The 21,461-nt window shown below is 39.0% G+C and overlaps 1 protein-coding gene across 3 annotated transcripts in view; it reads right to left on the reverse strand.

The window, feature by feature from the left end:
* LOC145984069 (uncharacterized) overlaps nucleotides 1-21,461 on the reverse strand; it is a 192,609-nt gene that overhangs the window by 136,288 nt on the left and 34,860 nt on the right. For all 3 annotated transcript variants that reach the window (XM_083117456.1, XM_083117454.1, XM_083117455.1), the window contains exons 6-10: nucleotides 20,195-20,274; nucleotides 12,661-12,755; nucleotides 11,660-11,788; nucleotides 8,842-8,971; nucleotides 6,569-6,692 (exon numbers count right to left, since the gene is read on the reverse strand). In XM_083117456.1, coding sequence (XP_082973582.1) covers nucleotides 6,569-6,692; nucleotides 8,842-8,971; nucleotides 11,660-11,788; nucleotides 12,661-12,755; nucleotides 20,195-20,274 — 558 coding nt within the window. The remainder of the gene's footprint in view (nucleotides 1-6,568; nucleotides 6,693-8,841; nucleotides 8,972-11,659; nucleotides 11,789-12,660; nucleotides 12,756-20,194; nucleotides 20,275-21,461) is intronic.

A 21,461-nucleotide genomic window follows, 5' to 3' on the forward strand; every position in this document is an offset into this window, starting at 1 on the left:
GGAATTTGCACCAAAAACGATTATTAGGAGATAATCGGGCAGAATGAATGTTGGATTTAATACGGGTCTACTAGAGCATTGTCTGTTACAAGATGAACTGGTAAGATAAGATCTCTCGGAAGATCTCACCTTTCTAGGCACAAAAAAAAAGGGGCTGTAAATTTTGTTTTGGTTCGGCTGTGTAAAATATGTCGTAAAAATGTCATTTTCCTTCCTTCGACCAACTTCTAATTCACCCCCCCCCCCCCCTTCCAGGGAGCAGTCCTTCCTCTTCCTCGACTTGCATTGTAAGCCAGCCTGAAAAAGGAAACTGGCAACTTGCGATCTATTTGCACCCAATGCGTATTCTAAGACACATTGAACAGTGTCGCACTCGATAATCATTTTGGTTTGGAATTAGATTTCACTAAAGTGAAACTGTATATTTAGTCCCGATTAGCCCAAAATCATAAAATGAACTTAAAACAAGCTTTATGAAACCTGCGCATTTTCAGATATCAAAATGTGAGATCTTTATTTACTCTCACGTTAATCGACGATAATCGGTGTCAGCTTATACATTGAGCATTTTTAAAAAAAATTGTTCACAGCTTACACATTGAGGTTCTGAAGATAAAGGTGCAGAACATGAAGTTGTTTTAACTCTTCTTTTTCATTCTGAAGATCGAATTTCGTTATCGTCAAATCAAAACAGTTTTGCGAGATACAAAACAATGACTTGCCTTCGCGCTGGATGAGTCATTGCTGTTATCCACAAGCGACAACTTCGCAGATGCTAGACAAAACACTGGCGCCAGTTGCAGCGTAAAAACAAGGCGACCAGCTGGAAGTTCGAGCAACAGGTGGTCAGGGAAAATCCTCCGTGTTTCAAAGATAACGCAACTGTCGAAGGCTGAACTTTTATCAGCTGTGTGAAGAAGAAAGAATAAACCCTTTCTTTACGTTTTACCTTGCAACAGACAATAATACGGGCAATATTTCAATACAATAGCATTAAAAAAAGAAAAAAATAGGACCTGAATTCTGCAATTATTACATTGCCGTGCAGACCAGTGGCAGAGAAAGCTGGGTAGGGGGGCATTTTTTTTATAATTTTTTTTATACTTGTCCTATGGTTTTTGTTCGTTTTCAAGAATGCATCCAGAACTGGTTGACCATTTTAGAAGTCAAAGGAAAGAAAGAGCGGTCCACTTCCACCCTTGCCTGTAATCAGCCTGTGTGCACACACGAGCAAGAAGACAATCGGCATTGCCCCCCCCCCCCCCTAAACGTTTGCTGAGAAGAAAAGAGGGAGAAGTCACTCTGCCAACGGAACACTTTTGGCAAATATTACGACATCGGCACAGTCACGAAAATGTAGAAAGTGGTAAACGGGAGTTATGATGCAAGTAAGATCAAAGTGAACTTTTGCGGAAACCTGGATGAAAATGCATTAAGAGTGTTGACGATCTTTAATTGGCCTATGTGGCTTTGATTATCTATAACAGTTTCACTACTTTATGAAGTGTTACAGGGAACAAAGAATACGTTTTGAATGAAAGCGATTACCGAAAGTTTTACGCTACAAAGTCGATTTAAAATAACATCCAAGCATATCCGATCTCTTCTCATGTATCCAAGAGCAAACGAAATCATAATGGCAAAACAAGCCTGGCATGTTGGGTAGCAGCCGTCGGCTGCGGGTAACATTGGTACGCTTGGGGGAGGGGAGGGCAAAGGTCAAGTGCTATTGGATATAACTGAAGCGTGGTCTGGTGTTTATTTTTAGATCATACCCACTTGCGAGCGGTAGAGTGCTTCTGAAGGGAATGAGTGCAAAAAACGTATTTTTCGCCCGATCTCGGTTCATGACCATGTCTAAGGTGAAAACAATTTTTGTGGAAGTTATTTCTCCCGCGAAAAATACCGCTTGATACGTCTCCCGTGTGACTGTAGGCGCGTGCTTGAATGCCGCCAGAACGGGTGCTGCTTTTCTCGATGTTGCAAAACTTTACATTACTAATGGAAAATGGCCATTTCGCATTAAAAAGTTATTTTTTTATATTATTATTGCTAAAGAAAGGCAATCTGTAGATATATACATGTTATACGCAGTGACATAGTGAAAAAAAATGTGTGGTTTCATTTTGGCTGTCCGAATTATTCCGTGCATAATACGCACCACAGTTTTGAAGGGCAAAAATTTTGTAAAAAAGTGCGCATTATACACGCGTAATACACAGTATACACATTAGCAAGCGTAAATGCAATTTACGCCCACCGATTTTCAATGATCACAGGAAAACATTGTGAAACAACTTTGTTAAAAGTTACATTTTACAGTGAAAAATGTTTACTATCAGATGTTTCAACATTCTTTTTATAATCTTGTGCATGTGCAGCCATGTTGGATTTCTTTAGCATAAAATTTGCTTTTAAAGACACGTATAAAAGTAAAATCGCTATTTCTCATGATTTTTCACCTTCTATCAGAACGTTTTGCACCAACGAAAAAAATGGTGACAATGTGTCAAAGATCATGTGTGCACTTCCAGTCACATGCATTGGTGTTTTTAGTGCAAGAAATAATATGTCCTAAAACATCATTTCCACATTAGAAACTTGTCACGAACAGATGCTAACAACTCAGGTCACAGAGTGGTTTGATGAGCATGAATGAGAAGTTGAACATCTGCCATGGTCCGCCCAGTCGCTGACCTGAACATTATTAACCCCTTACAGGGTCTTTTGGAGGTTCGCGTGGGCAACATTTTCCTCCAGCAATGTGTCCTGAACTTATCGGTGTGCTTCAGGAGGAATGGCTGCAAATCCATCTCAACACTGTGCAGAACCTCTATCAAACCTTTCCCCAGATGTGTTGCTGCCATACTGACCACATTAAAAAAGGTTAGTGTCTGTGTTCCAGGTGTTTCAGTTTAAATGTCCACCACCTGTGTAAGTCATAGCTAGAAACATACATATTTCGTTTTTGAAGAAAATTCGAAATATGAAATTACATAATATAATGAATTAGGTACGTGCAAGAGTTATACCCGTTTTTGGTATGCAGATAGAAGTGTGAACAACACAAACCGTAACTCACCTAGGACTGTGAATAATCACCATCTCAATAGATGACCTCTTGCCATCTTGCTGGTAGCAGATGAATCCCGCGCCGATAAAAGTCCTGAAGTTTGGAGTCGAAAGAATGTTGTGAGGCAATTCTCACAGCCTCCACATCAAAGATTTTCTGAGCAAAGGAGTTTTGCAATGCGCAAAATAGGTAGTAGAGTCTGTAGGTGGCAAGTCAGAAGAATAGGGCAGGTGGGGTAAAACCTTCCTACCACAGACCATTAATTTTTGATGTGTGATGACAGCAGCATGTGACCTAGTGTTATCATGGTGGATGATAATGCTTTGGCGATTGACGATGTCTGGCTGCTTCGATTGCAATGCTGCTCGTAGTCTGCCCAACTGTTCACAGTAGAATGTGACACTTATGGTTTGACTAGGTTGCAAGACCTCCCAGTGAATTACTCCATTCAAATCCAACCATAAACTCAACAACACCTTCTTGGGATGAAATTCTGGTTTGGACGTCGATGGTGGTGGTTCAGGAACGTGGCACACAGTCCTGCGATGCTTCACGTTCCAGTAAATAATCTACTTCTCAATGCCCGTGACAATGCGTGGCAAGAACTGGTGATTTTTGAACCGAGAAAGCAAGGAAACACAGGTTGCGACTCTCTCCTCTCGTTGATTTGCACATAGCTGATGTGGAACCCAACGATCGATACCCGGTGGAGGCACATAGTGGTTCGGATCCCACTTTAAACCATTGATCCAGTACCAATTAGCGTTAATGTGCATAAGGTGGATTAAATCCAGTGCTTTCAGCAGTGTTTCGATTTTTGTCCTGTGTATCTGGAAGGTGTCTGCTAATTCTGGTATGGTTGGCGTTGGGTTGTTTCTCATGGCTCGGTCAATTTCTTCTTCGGAAAACACTGCCGGATGTCCAGACCATGGTTGATCTTGACAGCTTCTGTCTACTTCCTTGAAATATTGAAACCAGCGACGACATGTGCTATCATCAACTGCATCTGTCGCACACACTTGCTGAATGTTGCAGCAGACTGCGGTTGCAGTACTGCCTATATCGAACTCTGAACGTAAACAGTGTCTTATGTGTTCCTTATTGGTCTCCATTTCACCCACTCGCTACTCTGTCCACTATCAGCTTCTCGTCCACACGCACTGCCTGTTACTGTTGTAAGGTTCCTCTGATTATGTGATCACAGACTCACACACTGGCAGCAATATCTGTGAGGTTGGTACTCAACTAAATGGTGTCCTGTCAAAAACGAGTAGAAGTTTCGCACGTACCTAAAATATTTATGATTTTGGCAAGCTGTTAAGTTCATTTTCCAAATCAGAATTATGAAACATCGCAGGAAAATGATTAATTCTGCTACAAAAATGTAAAACGCAAAAATGCACTCATTTGGAGACTTATTCTGATAATTACAATATGCTACAAAGAAGAAAATATGTATTTTGTGTACTATGTAAGGTTTCAAAGTCAAATTTAGGACTGAATTCACCATTTCAACACCAAAATGACATTTTCTGTAGCTACGTTCTCTACCGAAATATTTGGTAGTGTTGTCGCCTTGTAATCAAGGGGTCCTGGGTTCAACACCCGGTGGAGACACATAGTGGTTCGGATCCCACTTTAAACCGTAGATCCAGTCCCAATTAGCATTAATGTGCATATAGTGCACTTAAAACATCAACTCAATCAAACTCAATCAATCAATCTACTGAAATGTTGATCTCTTATTAACCGTAAATACGTGTGTCTCTTTAGTAATAACAATATGCTGGTTCCCAACTTATGATCTTCAAAAGCATTAAAAAAAAAATAAAAGGGATGGCAACCATGGTGCTGTGTACTGTTTTGTATCCTCTCCCTTGTATAAAATATACTAGGGATGGACCGATATGAAATTTTGTCCGATACTGATAAAGTCTCTCTCTGGCTCTACAGCCCTTGGTGGGCCTTGGCCTCCTCCACTATCAGCCTCCATTCCAATCTATCATCAATTCTTCTCCTCCATCCTTTAATTTTCATTGTCCGCAAGTTTGCAGCGATGTCGTCTATCCATCGAAGTCAGGGCCTGCCCTTTCTTCTTGCATGGTGAAGCTTTTCTTTCAACATTCTTCTTGGCATCCGGTATTCCATCATTCTCTCCACATGCCCCAACCACTTTATTCTCTGGGCTTTGACAAATCTCACTATATCTTGGCCTTTTATTAAATCATCTAGCTCTGCATTATATCTTATTCTCCAGTCGTCATCTTCCTTCACAGGTCCATATATCTTTCTTAATATTCTTCTCTCAAATATTCTGAGGGCATTTTCATCTGACAGTTTCAAAGTCCAATTATCTGATCCATAAGAAACAACTGGTCGTACCAGTGTCTTATAAATTTTAAGCTTTGTATTTCTTGTGATCAGTCTATTTGTATTTCTTGTGATCAGTCTATTTCTAAACAACTGCATATTTGCAAAATATGCACGATTGCCTGCCTGTATTCTTACGTGTGTCTCTTTAGTAATAACAATATGCTGGTTCCCAACTTATAATCTTCAAAAGCATTAAAAAAAAAATAAAAGGGATGGCAACCATGGTGCTGTGTACTGTTTTGTATCCTCTCCCTTGTATAAAATATACTAGGGATGGACCGATATGAAATTTTGTCTGATACTGATAAAGTACCGATATAAAATTTACCGATACCGATAACCGATATTCTACCAATCCGATATAAAATTAGAAATGGTCCTTGAAGAACCTGAAAGGTTCATTGCCCTCCTTAATAAATGTGTGCTTCAAGGCGACTGCAGTGCAAAAGAAGTTGCATATTTAGACATTTACTTTTTTAGAAAGTAGGGCATTGCGATTCTCCATAAAAAATACAACAAAATGGCAAAATTTTGCACTAAATTATCAGATATTTATCAATATATCGGATTGGTAAAATAATCTGTAAATTTACCAATAAACCGATACACCGATATGCCTATATCGGCCGATACCGATAGAGTACCGATTAATCGGTCCCATCCCTAAAATATACATTTAGAGTCTTTTCAAGATTAAATTCATTCTCCATGAATATTTGACCACTTTAAAATCACACTGAATAAACAGTGAATAATTATTTTTTTTGTTTGTGTGTGTGTGTGTGTCAAACCTAAACTGGAACTGAAATTTAAGTAGAGAAAAGGATCCAAGTTAACCCAAAGTATAACTGAAAGTGGAAGAAGATTTTTAAGATTGCTGCATACTCATTCAGTTGACAATGTTCATCATCATTTGAAAGGGAGTTATACTAAACTTACTAGAGGAGATAACATTCATCTTTGGATTAGTGGATTGATGTAATTCCAAAAAAGTCAGTTTGAAATATTAGCTACATTCCTAGGTTCAAAGCTTGGGCAAATCAGATTTTCCAATTTGATTTTCAAAAGTTTGTTTTATAATTGTCTAGCATGCAATGTTCCACATAAAAGAAATTTTATTACCTGGACTCTTGGTCATAGAAATGACTTCTGTCAATCCCAGTGTTTTCATCGTTTTTGTAACTCTCATTGATGTTACGGTTCTGGTTTCGAAATATTCTTGAAGGATGTGTTGTAATATCTGAACCTAAAATGAAGATTTTCAAATAAGATAGTTGAAATAACATGCAAAACAAGCCCAACCACCAGTGTCCACTATGCTCAACTAAACAATGTAGTACAAAGTGATGGATCTCTCTGAATAACATGAAATACTCTTGTTGCATTATAAGTCAAATATGTTGTACATTTGACTTTTCATTGTTTTGGATATTACATGATTATTCGAGTCAGATTGTTTGGTACAAATATGCAAGAACCACCATAAAAGGAGTACACTAGTGACAGTACCATCAGACAAATTATTAGAGTAAATTTTCAACCAACATTTATTGAATTAATAGTATGACTAATACAGGGTGTCCAGGCTTCAGGTAAACAAAAAGAACATGCTATAACTTTTGAACGAATTGATAGAAATGTGCAAGCAAATACTCATTCGATAGGAAATATCTTCAAGATTTTATAGCCAACATGGCAACACTGCAACTGCCATGTTGTGCGATGCATAATGGGAAATCGCAAAATCGTTAGGTATACAAATGAAAAGAGCAGAATTTCTTAAACAGCCAACCATGTTATGAATAAAATGATTTTCACGTTACAAGTTACAAGGTGGACTCATCACTAAAAAACACCTTATCAAGAAATTCAATACCTAACAATTTTGTGTTGCCATTTTGGTTATAAAATCTTGAAGATATTTCCTGTCGAATGAGTATTTGCTTGCACATTTCAATCAATCTGTTTGATAGTTATAGCATGTTCTTTTTGTATACCTGAAGCCCGGACACTTTGTATTATTCAGATTTTTCATTCCAACCGGTATCAGTATATAAGCAATAGATGTTGGTATCAACTGTGGAAAGGCCAACATATTTCTTAGAACTGCATGCTTAACTGCTTTCAATGGATCCATTGAATGGGTCAATCAATGGATTCATCTGTATTCAATGGATCTCAACATAGAAAATTGTAAACATGGAAAAAAATTCACATGTTTTCTAGCACTTTTAACTTTATTCTGATTACCAAATGATATATATTATTTAACAAAAAAAAACCACTTCAAATTATAAATTATTAACATTGAAAGAAATATAAAAGACTTCACATTAAAAGCAAAGGTGCAGTTCTTATCCAATATTGGATAACAGATTGGAAAAATCATAATTCTTTATTACCCATAGCCAACAAGGCACCCAAGAAGAAAGGAAAAAGGTTTCCGCAAAACTGGCTCCCCCTTCCCAAGAAGCTAGCAAACTAACGTGGCTATTACAGTTAACTATAAAGTGATGTCGTCTTATTTGTTTACACCATCTAGATCTGGCAGCATCAACCATGTCAATAATCTACCAATGGTCATGTGAAATAAAAAATAAAGACCCCTGGATAACAATATTATGTCATCTTCACAACAGGCTCGGCACTATAAAATGTAGCTGGTGAGGTAAGACAGGGTGAAGTAACGCAGCCAATAAAATAATATCACGTCACATGCAAAATGTATACTCAGGGTAAAAGTTGGTGTAAGTGGGCTGGGGAGCCATAGGTGGCATAGTGGGGGGAGGGAGGGAGGGGGAGAGAGAGGGGGAGAGAGGGGGGGCAGATCACAGCCAAACGAGTGCACGAAAGAGCCAGATCTAGCTCCAAAAGAGCTAAGTTGGCAACAGTGATCGGCAGCTGCCACGAGGAAAGAACCTCGCGGAAACCATTCCTTATTGCTTTAAATCGAATGTTAAGAGATTATTTTGCTTATTTGTAGTAGAAATTTGTGGAAATTTTATTCACACCGATTCAGCATGTTGGTTTATTTTCTTTGTACTTCATCATGTCTTTTGAGAAGATCACAGATACAGTGCATGTGGATTTGTCCAGAAATACTGCTACAAATGCCTGCCACGTCCACACTTTCTCCCAAATGTTTATGAGAAGAAATTTAAACTCGGCTCTAATCAACCAACCCTCCCCTCAATGAAAATAATCTACTGAGTGTTGAGTTTATTGAAATCAAGTATAATGCTAATCTGCTTCATCTCTATTAACATTTACACCTGGTGTTGTTTTCTAACAGACTTATGCAGTGAAAAGACTAAATATATTGCTTACATTAAAACTTAAGACAAATAATTTCATAATATAGGTATGAATATGAAATTTATGACAAAATCGCTTACCATGCTCATTTACTGTACGTGGTGCATTTGAGCCCATTTCACGTTTAGAGGGACTATATCTTGGAACATACTTGTTGCCAAAATTAGTTCTATTAGCAATGTTCAATTCCACCAATCGATTCTGCTTGCCCTGAAAGTTAGAACAGCAAGCATTACTTGAAATAAGTACAAAAATAAATGTGTATCACTAACAAATGCTATATTATACAGGTACAAAGCATGTGGTAAACAACCAGCATAGGAGTGGAAGATCAGGTTATGTAGACCTTAATGAAATACAGGAAAACCTCATTAATACAAAGTTCAAGGGACCAAAAAATGTTAACTTTTTAAAGAAACTATAAAAAATGTTACACAAAATGAGGGCATGGAGCTTATGCGGACACATAGATTCCTAGGAGACAGCAACACCATTTATCATGTAAGTTATACAACCTGTTATGCACAGAATGCATATTGTGGGAAGGTAAATAGAACATGAAAATGTATTCAGCAAAAAAGCATTTTAAAAAATGGTATTTCTTTCAATTGTGCACAGTCATTGCTCTTCTACGAAATTCTTACAATTCTAGTTCATGAGAAACCCGTTTGCACTGAGACCTACAGAAAGAAAAACAATCTCTCAATTATTACAAGCAAAACTCGAAGAACCTTGACAGCAGTCACACTGGTACCAGCAAAAGCCGGAGAATGAATGTTGGTTTCTATGTGGGTTTACTAGAGTATTGTCTATTACAGGATTAACTGGTAAGATAAGATCTCCTGGGAGAGACAACACAACCTTTCTCGGTACCAGACGAGAGAAAAAAAAAGCAGGGCTGTAAATTTAGTTCTGGTTCAGCTGCTTAAAATACATCGTAAAAAAAGTAACTTTTTCTTTGCTTCAGCCAACTTCATATTCATACCCCTTCCCCCTTTCCAGGAAGCAGTCCAAACTCTTCCTCAACTTGCATTGTAATCCACCCTGAAAAAGGAAATATGCAACTTGTGGTCTGTTTGCACCAAATGTGGATCCACTAATCACCCAGGTTTGGATTCCACTTTAAACTGTATATTTAGTCCCGATTAGTCCATCAGCATAGAATGAAATAAAAAAAAACATTATGAAACTTGCACATTTTCAGATATCAAAATGTGGGACTGGTATTTACATTAATCGATGCTTTATTATTGGATTTAGGAGTTTCTGGAGGTCAAATACTCGCTCCGCAAAAGTTTTACCTCTTGCCTTGAATAACTTATTTTTTATCGGTCTCAGCATCCATTCCTACATTGATCATTGCGAGATTTATATTTTTGTAGCATGCAAATGGTTCCAAAGAAAAGTGGTGATTATATTATATCGAACTTTGTGTGCATCATGAAGTTGTTTTAACTCTGTTTTTTTTTCTGAAGATCTAATTTCCTTATTGTCAAATAAAAACAGCATTGCGAGATTCATAACAATGACGCTTTTTCCTTCCCACTGGATGAATCATTGCTGTTATCAGTAAGCGACAACTTTGCAGATGCTAGACGAAAACATTGGTGCCAGCTGCAGCATAAACACAATGAGATTGGCTGCAAGTTTGAGCAACAGGTGGCAGAAGAGAAAATTCTATGCATTTCGAAGATAACGCAATTGAAGAAGCAGACTTTTATCAGCAGTGTGAAGAAGAAAGAGATGATACTTACTTCATGTTTTATCATGTAATAGACAATCATATGGGCAACATTTCCATTCAAACAGGAAAGAGGGACCTGAATTCTGCAATTATCGCATTGCAGTGCACACCAGTGGTGGAGAATAAACTGTTGTAGGAGAAGGGAGGTGGGTTATTTTTCTTTATCCTATGTTTTTGTTAGTTTTGAAGAATGTATTCAGAACTGATTGCTTCACTTTAGATGCCAAACAAAAGGAGGAGGGATCCACTTCCACCCTCGCCTGGGATCTGACCATGTGCACACACGAGCAAGAAAATCGTGGCAAAAACAAATAGCATTGAACCCCCCTGCATTTGCTGACAGGAAATGAGGTAGAAGTCACTCAGCCAACAGAACACTTTTTGACAAATCTTATGACCGGCACATTTGGGAAATGTATGAAGCAGGAAATGGGAGTTACAACATACGTAAGATCAAGGTAAAATTTTGTGTAAACATAGGTGACAACACGTTAAGCAGGTTGAAGATCTATAGTTGGCCTATGAGGCTTTGATTATCTGTAACAGTTTCCCTATTTTATGGAGTGCTACAGGGCACAAATAACATGTTTTGAATGAAAGTGGTTACTGGAAGTTGTCGGCTAACAGACCAAAAGTTGCTCGCTCATGGGAAAATGCTGAATCTCGAGCTCAGAGCTAGATAGATGGGCAAAACTTCCTGGTGACACGTGTCTTTATTTTGGAATATTAATGCGATCTTATCTGGCATTTCTCATCTGACACTGGTGAATATTTCCAAGGTGAAAGAGCTTGACCTGCCATGCACATTGACAAATGCCAGTGGGCATTTCAGGCTGCATCCCCCGAGTTGTCAGCAGCTGGACAAAGAAACATATCAAGGTCAAGTTAAAATAACATCCAAGCTCTCTCCACATTCAATCTTCTCTTGCCAACTTATGTAGGTGTCTACTTCGAATTAAACAAAAGCAGATTTCCCATAGGATCTTCTAAACAAATTTGTATTAAAAATTATCCATATTTCAATTTACCCACGGAAATACATTAAAAATCTTATCTAATCGGCTGGGGAATGGGAAGAACTTTGGATTTAAGGGTACTGTATATTAACCAATATCGTATTAATGAGGTTTTCCTGTTCAAAAATTTTAACTTACCTGTACTGTTTCTGGATGACTATTGTCTGAAAATATTCTTGCATTGACAAAATTATCCATGTACAAATTTTTGGGCATTCCACGTTCCGTATTACTGGGTGAACAGGAAGATGGATCATCTTTATTTATCTGTAATTATAAAAAAAATATTGAATGTTTCAGTAAACAATGATTTAATGACAACTGTTGACATACACTCACTCCCACGTAAATTTAGGCCATGTGCGGAGCAAGATGTTGAATTAGCAGACTGATGTCCCTTTGAATGGATTGGAAATCCCAAGGTCTATGCTCTGAAATAGAAATAACTTGGAAATCTCTTGGCTTTGGATGCATCTTGTTTTTGATAGGATCCCCATCGTTAAGTTGTAAAAAAAAAAGTAGAAATACTGTAAGTTTGGAGCAATTATTCTATCCTCCAATGACTTTATTGTTGGTTTCAAATAACTTGCACAAATATCTGAATAGGAATTATAAGATAGAAGTCATAAATCACATAATCCACATGATTTAAGAAAGCAAGGTGTTTGTGCCTTTGTGGAGTCAAGGTACCAAACAAAGAATTAAACTGCCATGTCAGCTGCTCTCGCCTGCACATGCAGACCCTATGGTTTTGACCTATGCATAACATTTGCAAATTTGATAAATCATGTATGCAGATCACCTTAAACTCACCTTCATAGAATTAAAAACAGCACACACACAAAGAAAAAAAAATACCTAAATATTTCAAAGAAATATTTCTGATGATGTACCTTGAACCTATTCAACCAGCCACTACTCAAAACACAAATTTGATTCTACCACATGTTAGAGTACATTCTCATTAAGCATGTATTCACATTCCTGCCTCCTCATTTGCCTACCCTACACCATCCAACACCCTCTTCTGCTCTACAATGATGATGTAGTGAGGTTATGAAATACATACACATACATATATACATACAGTTACAAACAAAACCAAAATATAGCATGCAGAAAAACTGTAATTTCTTTACCTTGATACGACCCATAGCACTGTTTGAAGGTGTTCTGTTTGGAATGAATCGGTTATCATATGTATGGCCTAAACTGTCAGGAATTGTATGTCTTCCTGTAAGAGCAACATTAAAAATGAAAAACCAAACCAGTTCTACTACTCTCAGACACTATCATTGTCAGGAAACACTTTACAAAAAAACAACTTATTCTTATTATATTGATGAAGGAGAGTGTGCAAACATTAGAATTCATGATAATGCATCGCCTCTCTCACAAGGACTACTCAAGATATTGAGATATGTTCATAAATATTCACACATAAAAAGGTATTAGTATTACGTACACTTCTGTTCACAAAAAGTGGCACACTCGTTTGAGTTGAAGTTCAGCTTCATAAGCAAATGTGTCTGGTAGTATAGCTGAAGTAAGTGTTCGGAAAGCAGCAGAGTTGCTTACTATCAAACATTTTAACCACATGCAGGGAATTGTGTGTGTCTCAGACTCAAAGAAAAGGGCTAACGGAAAGATTGCAGCATAAATATTAATTAACTGGAATTTCCACACCTACAATCAAAGTAATGTAAATGTGAAATTTTCCTGAAATTTATTAATTTTTGACATTCATCATGAAGTGGTTATCACAATTCGTTAGAACACAAGGGCCCTGGGTTTGAATTTAACCTGAGCATGGGTGTTCTTTTTGAGTCTCTCTTCATCTTCGAGAGTAGCCAAAAATGGAAGAAAAGCAACACTAAATAACAAAAATAAATAAAGAAAAAATGCAATTAGAATAAGCAAGGTGGAAAAAGTGCTCTTGTAATTCCTTAAAATGATGCAAAAAAAAACCTTATTTTTTCTTCCAGAAAAAGTGTTTTATTAGCCCGGTAGAAGGCTTGAATTTGAGCAAACAGAATCACAAAGTTGGCACTGAATATGCGATGGCAAAGATAATCCGAAAGCAAGAAGAGTTTAGGTCACAGCCAGGGAGACTCATGAGAGGAGGTATCCCCCCCTCATCCCATCAGTCACACAGCACACAGGCTGTTAACAATAAGTCAATGGTTGTCCCCTTATTTAGCAGTACATTTTAAAAAATAAAAATTGTTGGGCTTTCCTTTTTTAACATGTGCACATTGGTTTTATAACATAAAATAGAGCACAAAAGTAGAATACTGAATAATCAGTAACGGCTGAATGAATGTCTCCGTAGAGTCCAGAATAATGTTTGTCCTTCGCGAAATGTATACATTAATATATATATATATATACATATATATAAAAATGGTGTACCAGACAGTAAACACTTACCACAATTGAAGAAAAGTTCAATATTTCGAGGTCATGACCTCATTTTCACAGTAGGTAGAAAGTATGGAGTACAAAAGCGTAGAGGCACAAAATACTGACGCCAGCATCCATCAGCACAGTGGTGCCAGAAACAAGTGATAGAACACGGGTTTGTGAAAAGATCCTTTCACCAGTGTTTACTGCGGGATGGATGGTGAGTGGGTGGGAATGGGAGAATAATTATTGGGTGGCTAGGTTGAGTCCAGGGGGTATGGTGGCATGCATTCCTGAAATGTAGGCACTTTTCCATCGCCTGAGGGTGGAGGTGTCAGTGTGCTGGGGTAATAGGTGTATTATGGCTACATGGAAACAGTTGTTGAAGGTGGTGTTGTGGCTGTTGGTTGGTGGATATCCATATCTAGGAAGGTCACTTGGTTATTGGAGTGGAACCAGGTGAATTTGAGGGTGGTGAAGTTGGTTTAGGAAGGTGGTAAGAGTGGGTTCACCATGTGTCCAGAGGAGAATGATGTCGTCAATAAATCTGAGCCAGAGGAGTGGTTTCAGTTGTTGGGAGTCTAGGAACTCTTGTTCTAGCCTGCCCATGAACAGGTTTGCATAGGAGGGGGCCATTTTGGTTCCCATGGCTGTGCCACGTACTTGCAGGTAATGCCGGTCTCCGAAGCAGAAGTTGTTGCAGGTGAGTAAAAGGTTGGCTAGTTGAATCAGGAAGTGGGTGCTGGGGCTGTGTGGTTTAGGTCGGCTGTTGAGGAATGATTCTGTGGCACAGAGGCCATGGGCATGGGGAATGTTGGTGTATAGGGAGGTGACATCAACAGTGGTGAGGATGGTGTTGGCTGGCAGAGGTGGTTAGTGTCACACAGGTAGGAGGGCAGGCTCTGGACAAGAGGTTGGAGATGGGAGTCAAGAAAGACCGACAAGCGTTCTGAGGGTGAATTGTAACTGGACACAATGGGTCTCCCAGGATTGTCTGGTTTGTGGATTTTGGGGAGGAGGTAGAAAGTGGGAGTGAAGGGATTGTCTGGTATGAGGGTGGAGATGGTGGAGTTGAATAGGTCTTCAGAGGGACCTCAGGAGAGGACAAATACATGATTTTTTTTTCAGATGTGAAGAAGATAAATCAACCATGGTGGGTTTGTAGGTGGCAGGGTTGAAGAGTTGGCGGGAGGCTTCCAACACATAGTCAGAAGAGTTCATGACTACTGTGGTGGACCCTTTGTCGGCAGGGAGAATCTTGGTTGTTGCAGAGGGATCGGAGGGCTTGGTGCTGGGCTGGGGTTAGGTTGTGGTGGGATGAGGTGTTTTGGAGGTATGAACCATCCGAAACGTTGGTGACGACAGCACTGATGTATCTTTTGAGGGGGTGGTTGTTGGGGAGGGAAGGAGGGTCATGAGAGGAGGGTGGGCAGAACTGGAGGAGACTGGGATGAATGTCTGGGGAATTGGTGTTGGAGGGAGGATTCTTGGCCCAATAGTACATCCATAGAAGTCTGTGGGCCAAAGTTTGGATGTCGAATAACAACTTGAAATTGTTGGGGGATGAGGCTGGAGAGAAGGTGAAGCCTTTAGACAGAATGTCGATTTCAGAAGTGGTAGTCCGAGGACTGGCACTCTTCAGTGGTTTTGTGGGTGGGAGAGGTGCACTTGGTGCTAGTTTGTGGGGGTGGAGTGGGTAAAGGCAGGAGTGGGTCAGGTAGTAAAGGACATGTCATGTTGGGTTGGAGATGTGGTGGTAGTGGGAGGGGGCATCCTGCATTCAGGGCTTGTCGGCAAAGAATGGATAGTTTCTGAAGGTGTTTCTAGTTGAGGTTGTGGGCAATGGACAGCGAAAGGTGCCAGAGGGTGATTCTATCTCATATATATAGGTAAAAAACACAGGAATAGGATCAGAAAAGTTACCAGAAGGGTGGATGCCAGAAACAGTTGATAGATAACAAAAAGTACTTTAACCAGAGTTTACTGTAAGGTGGGTGGGTAGTTTCGGGGAGGAGAGGAAAAGGTTACTGGTTGGCTAGGTTGAGTCCGGGGGGTATAGTGGCATGCATGCCTGCCTGCTGTATAGGCCCTTTCCCATCGCTTGCGAAAAGATGTGTCAAGAGTGGGGGGGAGGGGGGTAAAAGATGGATGATGGCAACACGGAAGCAGTTATTGAAGGTGGTGTTATGGCTGTTGGTGTGGATGGCAACTGTGAAATCGGAGTTTTGGGTGGAGGAACGGTGATTATTAATCCTTAGGTTCAAGGGGGTGGAGGTTTCGCCTATGTAGAAGTTGCCGCAGATTTGGCAGATGAGGGTGTAAATCAGGTTGGATGAGTGGCAGGTGCCCTTAGGGTGAAGGGTGAACTCACCTGCCACTGTGGGGATCAGGAGGGTGGGGGAGGTGGTAAGTATGGGGCAGGTCTTACACCTGTGAGCTGGGGGGGAGTGGTGTGGAAGGGGTGGGAGTGTTTCAGACCAAGATGTTTTGGAGGTTGGGGGTGCGACTGAAGATGACCCTCAGTTTATCCCTAAAGATGTCCCTAGTGTCAGGATCACTGTGCGGGATGGGGAGGAGGGAGTGGAGGGTACGTCTGATTTTCGTAATGTGGGGGTGGTATTGGGTGATCAGAGCTGGTTTTTGATCAGATGCGTACTTTTCAAGATATTTCGTTGTGTCAAACTAAAAAACTCACCCGGTATACATTTGCAACTAATATGCTTCATCACATGACGTCTCTTTAATGGCACCCTTTGTTCACAGAATAAACATTTAATTGACTGAAAACAAATTCATATAATAAGATACCAGAGACATTACATGCATAGCATAATGTGGATGGAAACCCCATATTTGTCCTTTTTCATCTTCTTTGACTTCGACGGTTGTATTGCTTTTATTATTAGATTGCAGTCCAGATTCAGCTGTTCCACTGAACATTGCACCTCGAAAGCGGAAGTATAAGTATAATTTAAGAAGAAGAATTCAACCAGCTAACAGCTAATTATTCTCAACGCATACTTTACAGATCATTTCTGAGTGCAATATCAGTGATTTTTAGGTAAATAATTGTAGTTACTGAGTAATTCTGTGGACATGTCTTGACTAATTTAGAAATTACTCTTACGGTGTGAGCGTTCATCGAGTGGGTGGGTTACTCACTATCTATACATATATAAAACGAGGAGAGTGGCATGTGAATGAAGGTTCACATTAAAATACATCTGCTGATGTTACTCACAACTTACGCATTTCATTTCAGTGGCTCTCTTCTTGAGAATATTAACGGTGGTGTGATTTATAACCCAACATTTTCAATTCTTGCATTTGTAAATATCGAGGCTTAGCAGCAACTAAAGAAATCTAAATTCCAAGTAGTCTTGAGTTATCATCTCAATACATATTTCCTTATTGTAATGCAAACAATAACAAAGTTTCAGGCTGCAATTGGTGAGACAACAATAAATTACATTATGTAGCACTCATTTGGTAAGAAAAAGAATGGAGACGTGAGGAATCAAACTTAGGATTTTCATTTGCAAAGCTTATGTTTATCAAATTTTGAAAAAAAAAAAAAAAAAAAAAAAAAAAAAAAAAAAAAAAAAAAAAAATTTCTACAGATCCGAGGTACAGCCATGGGTACCAGAATGGCCCCATTCTATGCAAACCTCTTTATGGGCAAAGTTGAGCAAGAGTTCCTGGACAAACAACCCCTCAAACCCCTCCACTGGCTCCGCTTCATCGATGACATATTTATGCTCTGGACACATTGAGATCTATCCTTATCAGCTTTCCTGGACCAACTTAACCATTTCCGTTCCATAACTTTCACCTGGACCCACTCCCCCAACCACATCACCTTCCTGGATGTGGACGTGCACATCGGGGGAGGACATTTGAAAACCTCTATCCACATAAAACCCACCAATCAAATGCAGTACTTACACTTCTCCAGGTCCCACCTGTTCCACACCAAAAAAGCCATTCCATTCTCTCTGGCCCTCAGGGGACAGAACCTGAACACTTCACCCACATCCCGCAAGAATTATAACCTCCGCCTACACCAAGCCCTGGTCAACAGCCTATATCCCACCACCCTGGTCACAAAACAAATATTGCAAGCTGTCTCGCAAACCACCACCACCAAGAAACCTGCTGCCACCACCCACCTGCTCTCATCACCCAATATCATCCCCACCTCAACAAAATCAGACACACACCACACTCTCTTCTTCCCATTCTGCACAGGGATCCTGAAACCAAAAACATCTTTCCCGACAAACCCACAGTGGATTTCAAACACCCCCCTTAACCTCCAAAACATCTTGGTCCACAACAATATCTCTCCACAAAACCAACATCCCCCTGCCCACAAATGCAACCGCCCTAGGTGCAAAACCTGCCCCATTCTTATCACCTCTCACACCCTCCAGGTGCACACGGCCACTGGCAAATTTACCCTCCACGCCAGAGGGATCTGCCACACCTCGAACTTGATCTACATACTCACCTGCAACATCTGTGGTGATTTTTAACTGGGCAAAACATCTACCACCCTCAACCTCTGCATCAATAACCACCGTGCCTCCACCCACAACTTGGACATCACTGTCGCCGTCCATTCAAACACAATAAACCTTTCAACGACTGCTTGACTGCTTCCGGGTAGTGATCATCCATCTCTTACCCCAACCAGCCAACACCTCAGTTCGCAAAAGATGGGAGAGGGCTTATATATCAGCCATGAGTGCAACCATTCCCCCTGGCCTGAACAAGGCCACACAGTAACTGCAACCCCCCCTTTCTACAACCCATCTCCCTCCCACTCTACCCTTCCCTCCCACTCATAGTTTTGACGAGCCTGGTGACGGAGCAGTGTTTTTTCCATTCAACGCACTACTTCTTCTAAGATCGAGACCTGGCAACTCTACCAGATCTCCAACTTCCGGTTCCATCTAATTTCTTACACCAAAGATGCAGCGTTAGACTGCGAAAATTATAATTTTTCCACGGTCTGATGAGTGTTTCCTTTCTCCATCTTTGATTTTTATTTAGCCTATTTGGCCCTCCTTGCTTTTACCTATATATATATATATATATATATATTCACGAAGGACGAACATTATTCTGGACTCTACGGAGACATTCATTCAGCCGGTACTGATTATTTAGTATTTACACATGTTAAAAAAGGAAAGCCCAACAATTATTATTTTTAAAAATGTACTGTTAAATGAGAGGACAACCACTGACTTACTGTTAACAGTCTGTGTGACATATGTTGGGGGGGATACCTCCTCTCATGGGTCTCCCTGGCTGTGACATAAACTCTTCTTGCTTTCGGATTTCTATTATCTTTACCATCACATATTCAGTGACAACTTTGCGATTCTGTTTGCTCAAATGTGTGGGGAGAAGTTGATTATTCTTCAAGACTTCTACGGGGCTAATAAAACACTTTTTCCGAAAGAAAAAATACGTTGTTTTTTTTTTTCTTGCATTATTTTAAGGAATTACAAAAGCACTTTTTCCACCTCGCTCATTCTAATTGTGTTTTTTTTTCATCATTTTTGTTATTTATGTTGATTTTCTTCCATTTTTGGCTACTCTTGACGATGAAGAGACTCAAAAAGAACAACCATGCTCAGGTTAAATTTGAACCCGGGGCCCTCGCATTCTAACGAATTGAGATAACCACTTCGTCACGAACGTCAAAAATGCCTTTTTAAAAAAAAAAAAAATTCAGGCGTATTTCACATTTACATTACTTTAATTGTAGACGTGGAAATTCTAGTTAATTAATATTTATGCCGCAATCTTTCCGTTAGCCCTTTTCTTCGAGTCTGAGGCACTCAAAATTACCTGCATGTGGTTAAAATGTTTGATAGTAAGCAACACTGCTGCTTTCTGAACACTTACTTTGGCTGTACTACCACACACGATCGCCTACGAAGCTGGACTTCAACTCAAATGAGTGTGCCACTTTTTGTGAACAGAAGTGTACCACAGTGTACTGGCCAGAAAAGTACCGTTGAATTCTAACATGGCAGGGAAAGGGTTAATTTTCCCACCTTTTTTCTAACTTTCCATAGAAAACTATTTCCCCACCACCTTTGACTGAATATATTTAAATTCTGAAGTGGCTTACACATGTGTCTGAAACTGCTTTTCATTACTATAACTAGTGAATAAAATAATACCACACATGAATAAAACAAATTTCCAGAACTATTATATGTCAAGAAACTAGTAATTTCATTTGAAACTTACCACGTGTACTGTTCCAGGTCTCATCAGCATCATAAGCAGGAGATGAAGCGTGTATTCTTCCTGATAGATCTGCACCAGAGCTGTTGTGATATACACAAAAAGAAGAATAAATGAGGTTATTTCCTCATTATCATCTTTCAGAGCAGTTCAAATATTTAGACCATAAAATCACTAATTTCTTCTGGAAATTCCATTCACTAATCAATGAGGAGCTTCTTTCAGGATAAGTACATAGTTATTTAATGAACGAGTCCCTAATATACCATGTGTAGTTATAGAGAAATTTCTTGATAATCAGAGAATTCATCATCATCTATTTCACTTACTATAATTAAACCAGCATATGTATTTTCAGCTGTCTAGCTTTGAAGCTAAAGTTAAGTAAGGAAACCACTTATTTCCAGTTATCCAAATTTCTACGCTTTGTTATATTCACATTAGCATAAACATATAACATAAAAATTTAAGTTTTGTGGTTTCAAAAATAAATAGTTCAATGCACAACCATGCACATAAGGTTTTCTACTATTTCTCGATTCAGTTATATATGTAATAGCTAGATACATGCATATTTCGTTTGTGAGTGATACACAAAATATGAAGTAACACACTGTAATGTTCTTGTCTTGTGTTTCTCAAAGATGTAAGGCTCATTTTTCTAACATTCATTTGTCACGAAATGATGCAAAATGAACTTTTGAACACAAAATTTTAGAGTTTATTTAATCACAACAATTTATGGAATCTGAATTATGGAAAATCACAGAAAATTGATTAATTCTGCTATAAAGATTTCAGACACAATAATACATTCCTTTACACAGAGCTATTCTGAAAAAATAAACACAGATGTGATCTTAGAAAGAAAATGTATATTTTGTAGGGATGGGTCGATATGAAATTTTGGCCAATACCGATCAAGTACCGATATAAAATTTACCGATACCGATAACTGATATTCTACCAATCCTATATAAAATTAGAAATGGTCCATGAAGAACCTGAAATGTTAATTGATCTGCTTAATAAATATGTGTTTCGAGGTGACTGCAGTGCAAAAGAAGTTGACAATTATTTAGACAATTACTTTTTAAAAAGTAGGGCATCGAGATTATTCATAAAAATTACAACAAAATTATAAGATATTTATCGACATATCAGATCTGTAAAATAATCGGTAATTTTACCGATAAACCGATATGCCTATATCGTCCGATACCGATTAATCGGTCCCATCTGTAATCTTTTATGACTATGCAAATTTTGT

The sequence above is a fragment of the Lepisma saccharinum genome, chromosome 2, assembly GCF_977018435.1.
Source record: "Lepisma saccharinum chromosome 2, izLepSacc3.1, whole genome shotgun sequence".
Taxonomy (NCBI): domain Eukaryota; kingdom Metazoa; phylum Arthropoda; class Insecta; order Zygentoma; family Lepismatidae; genus Lepisma; species Lepisma saccharinum.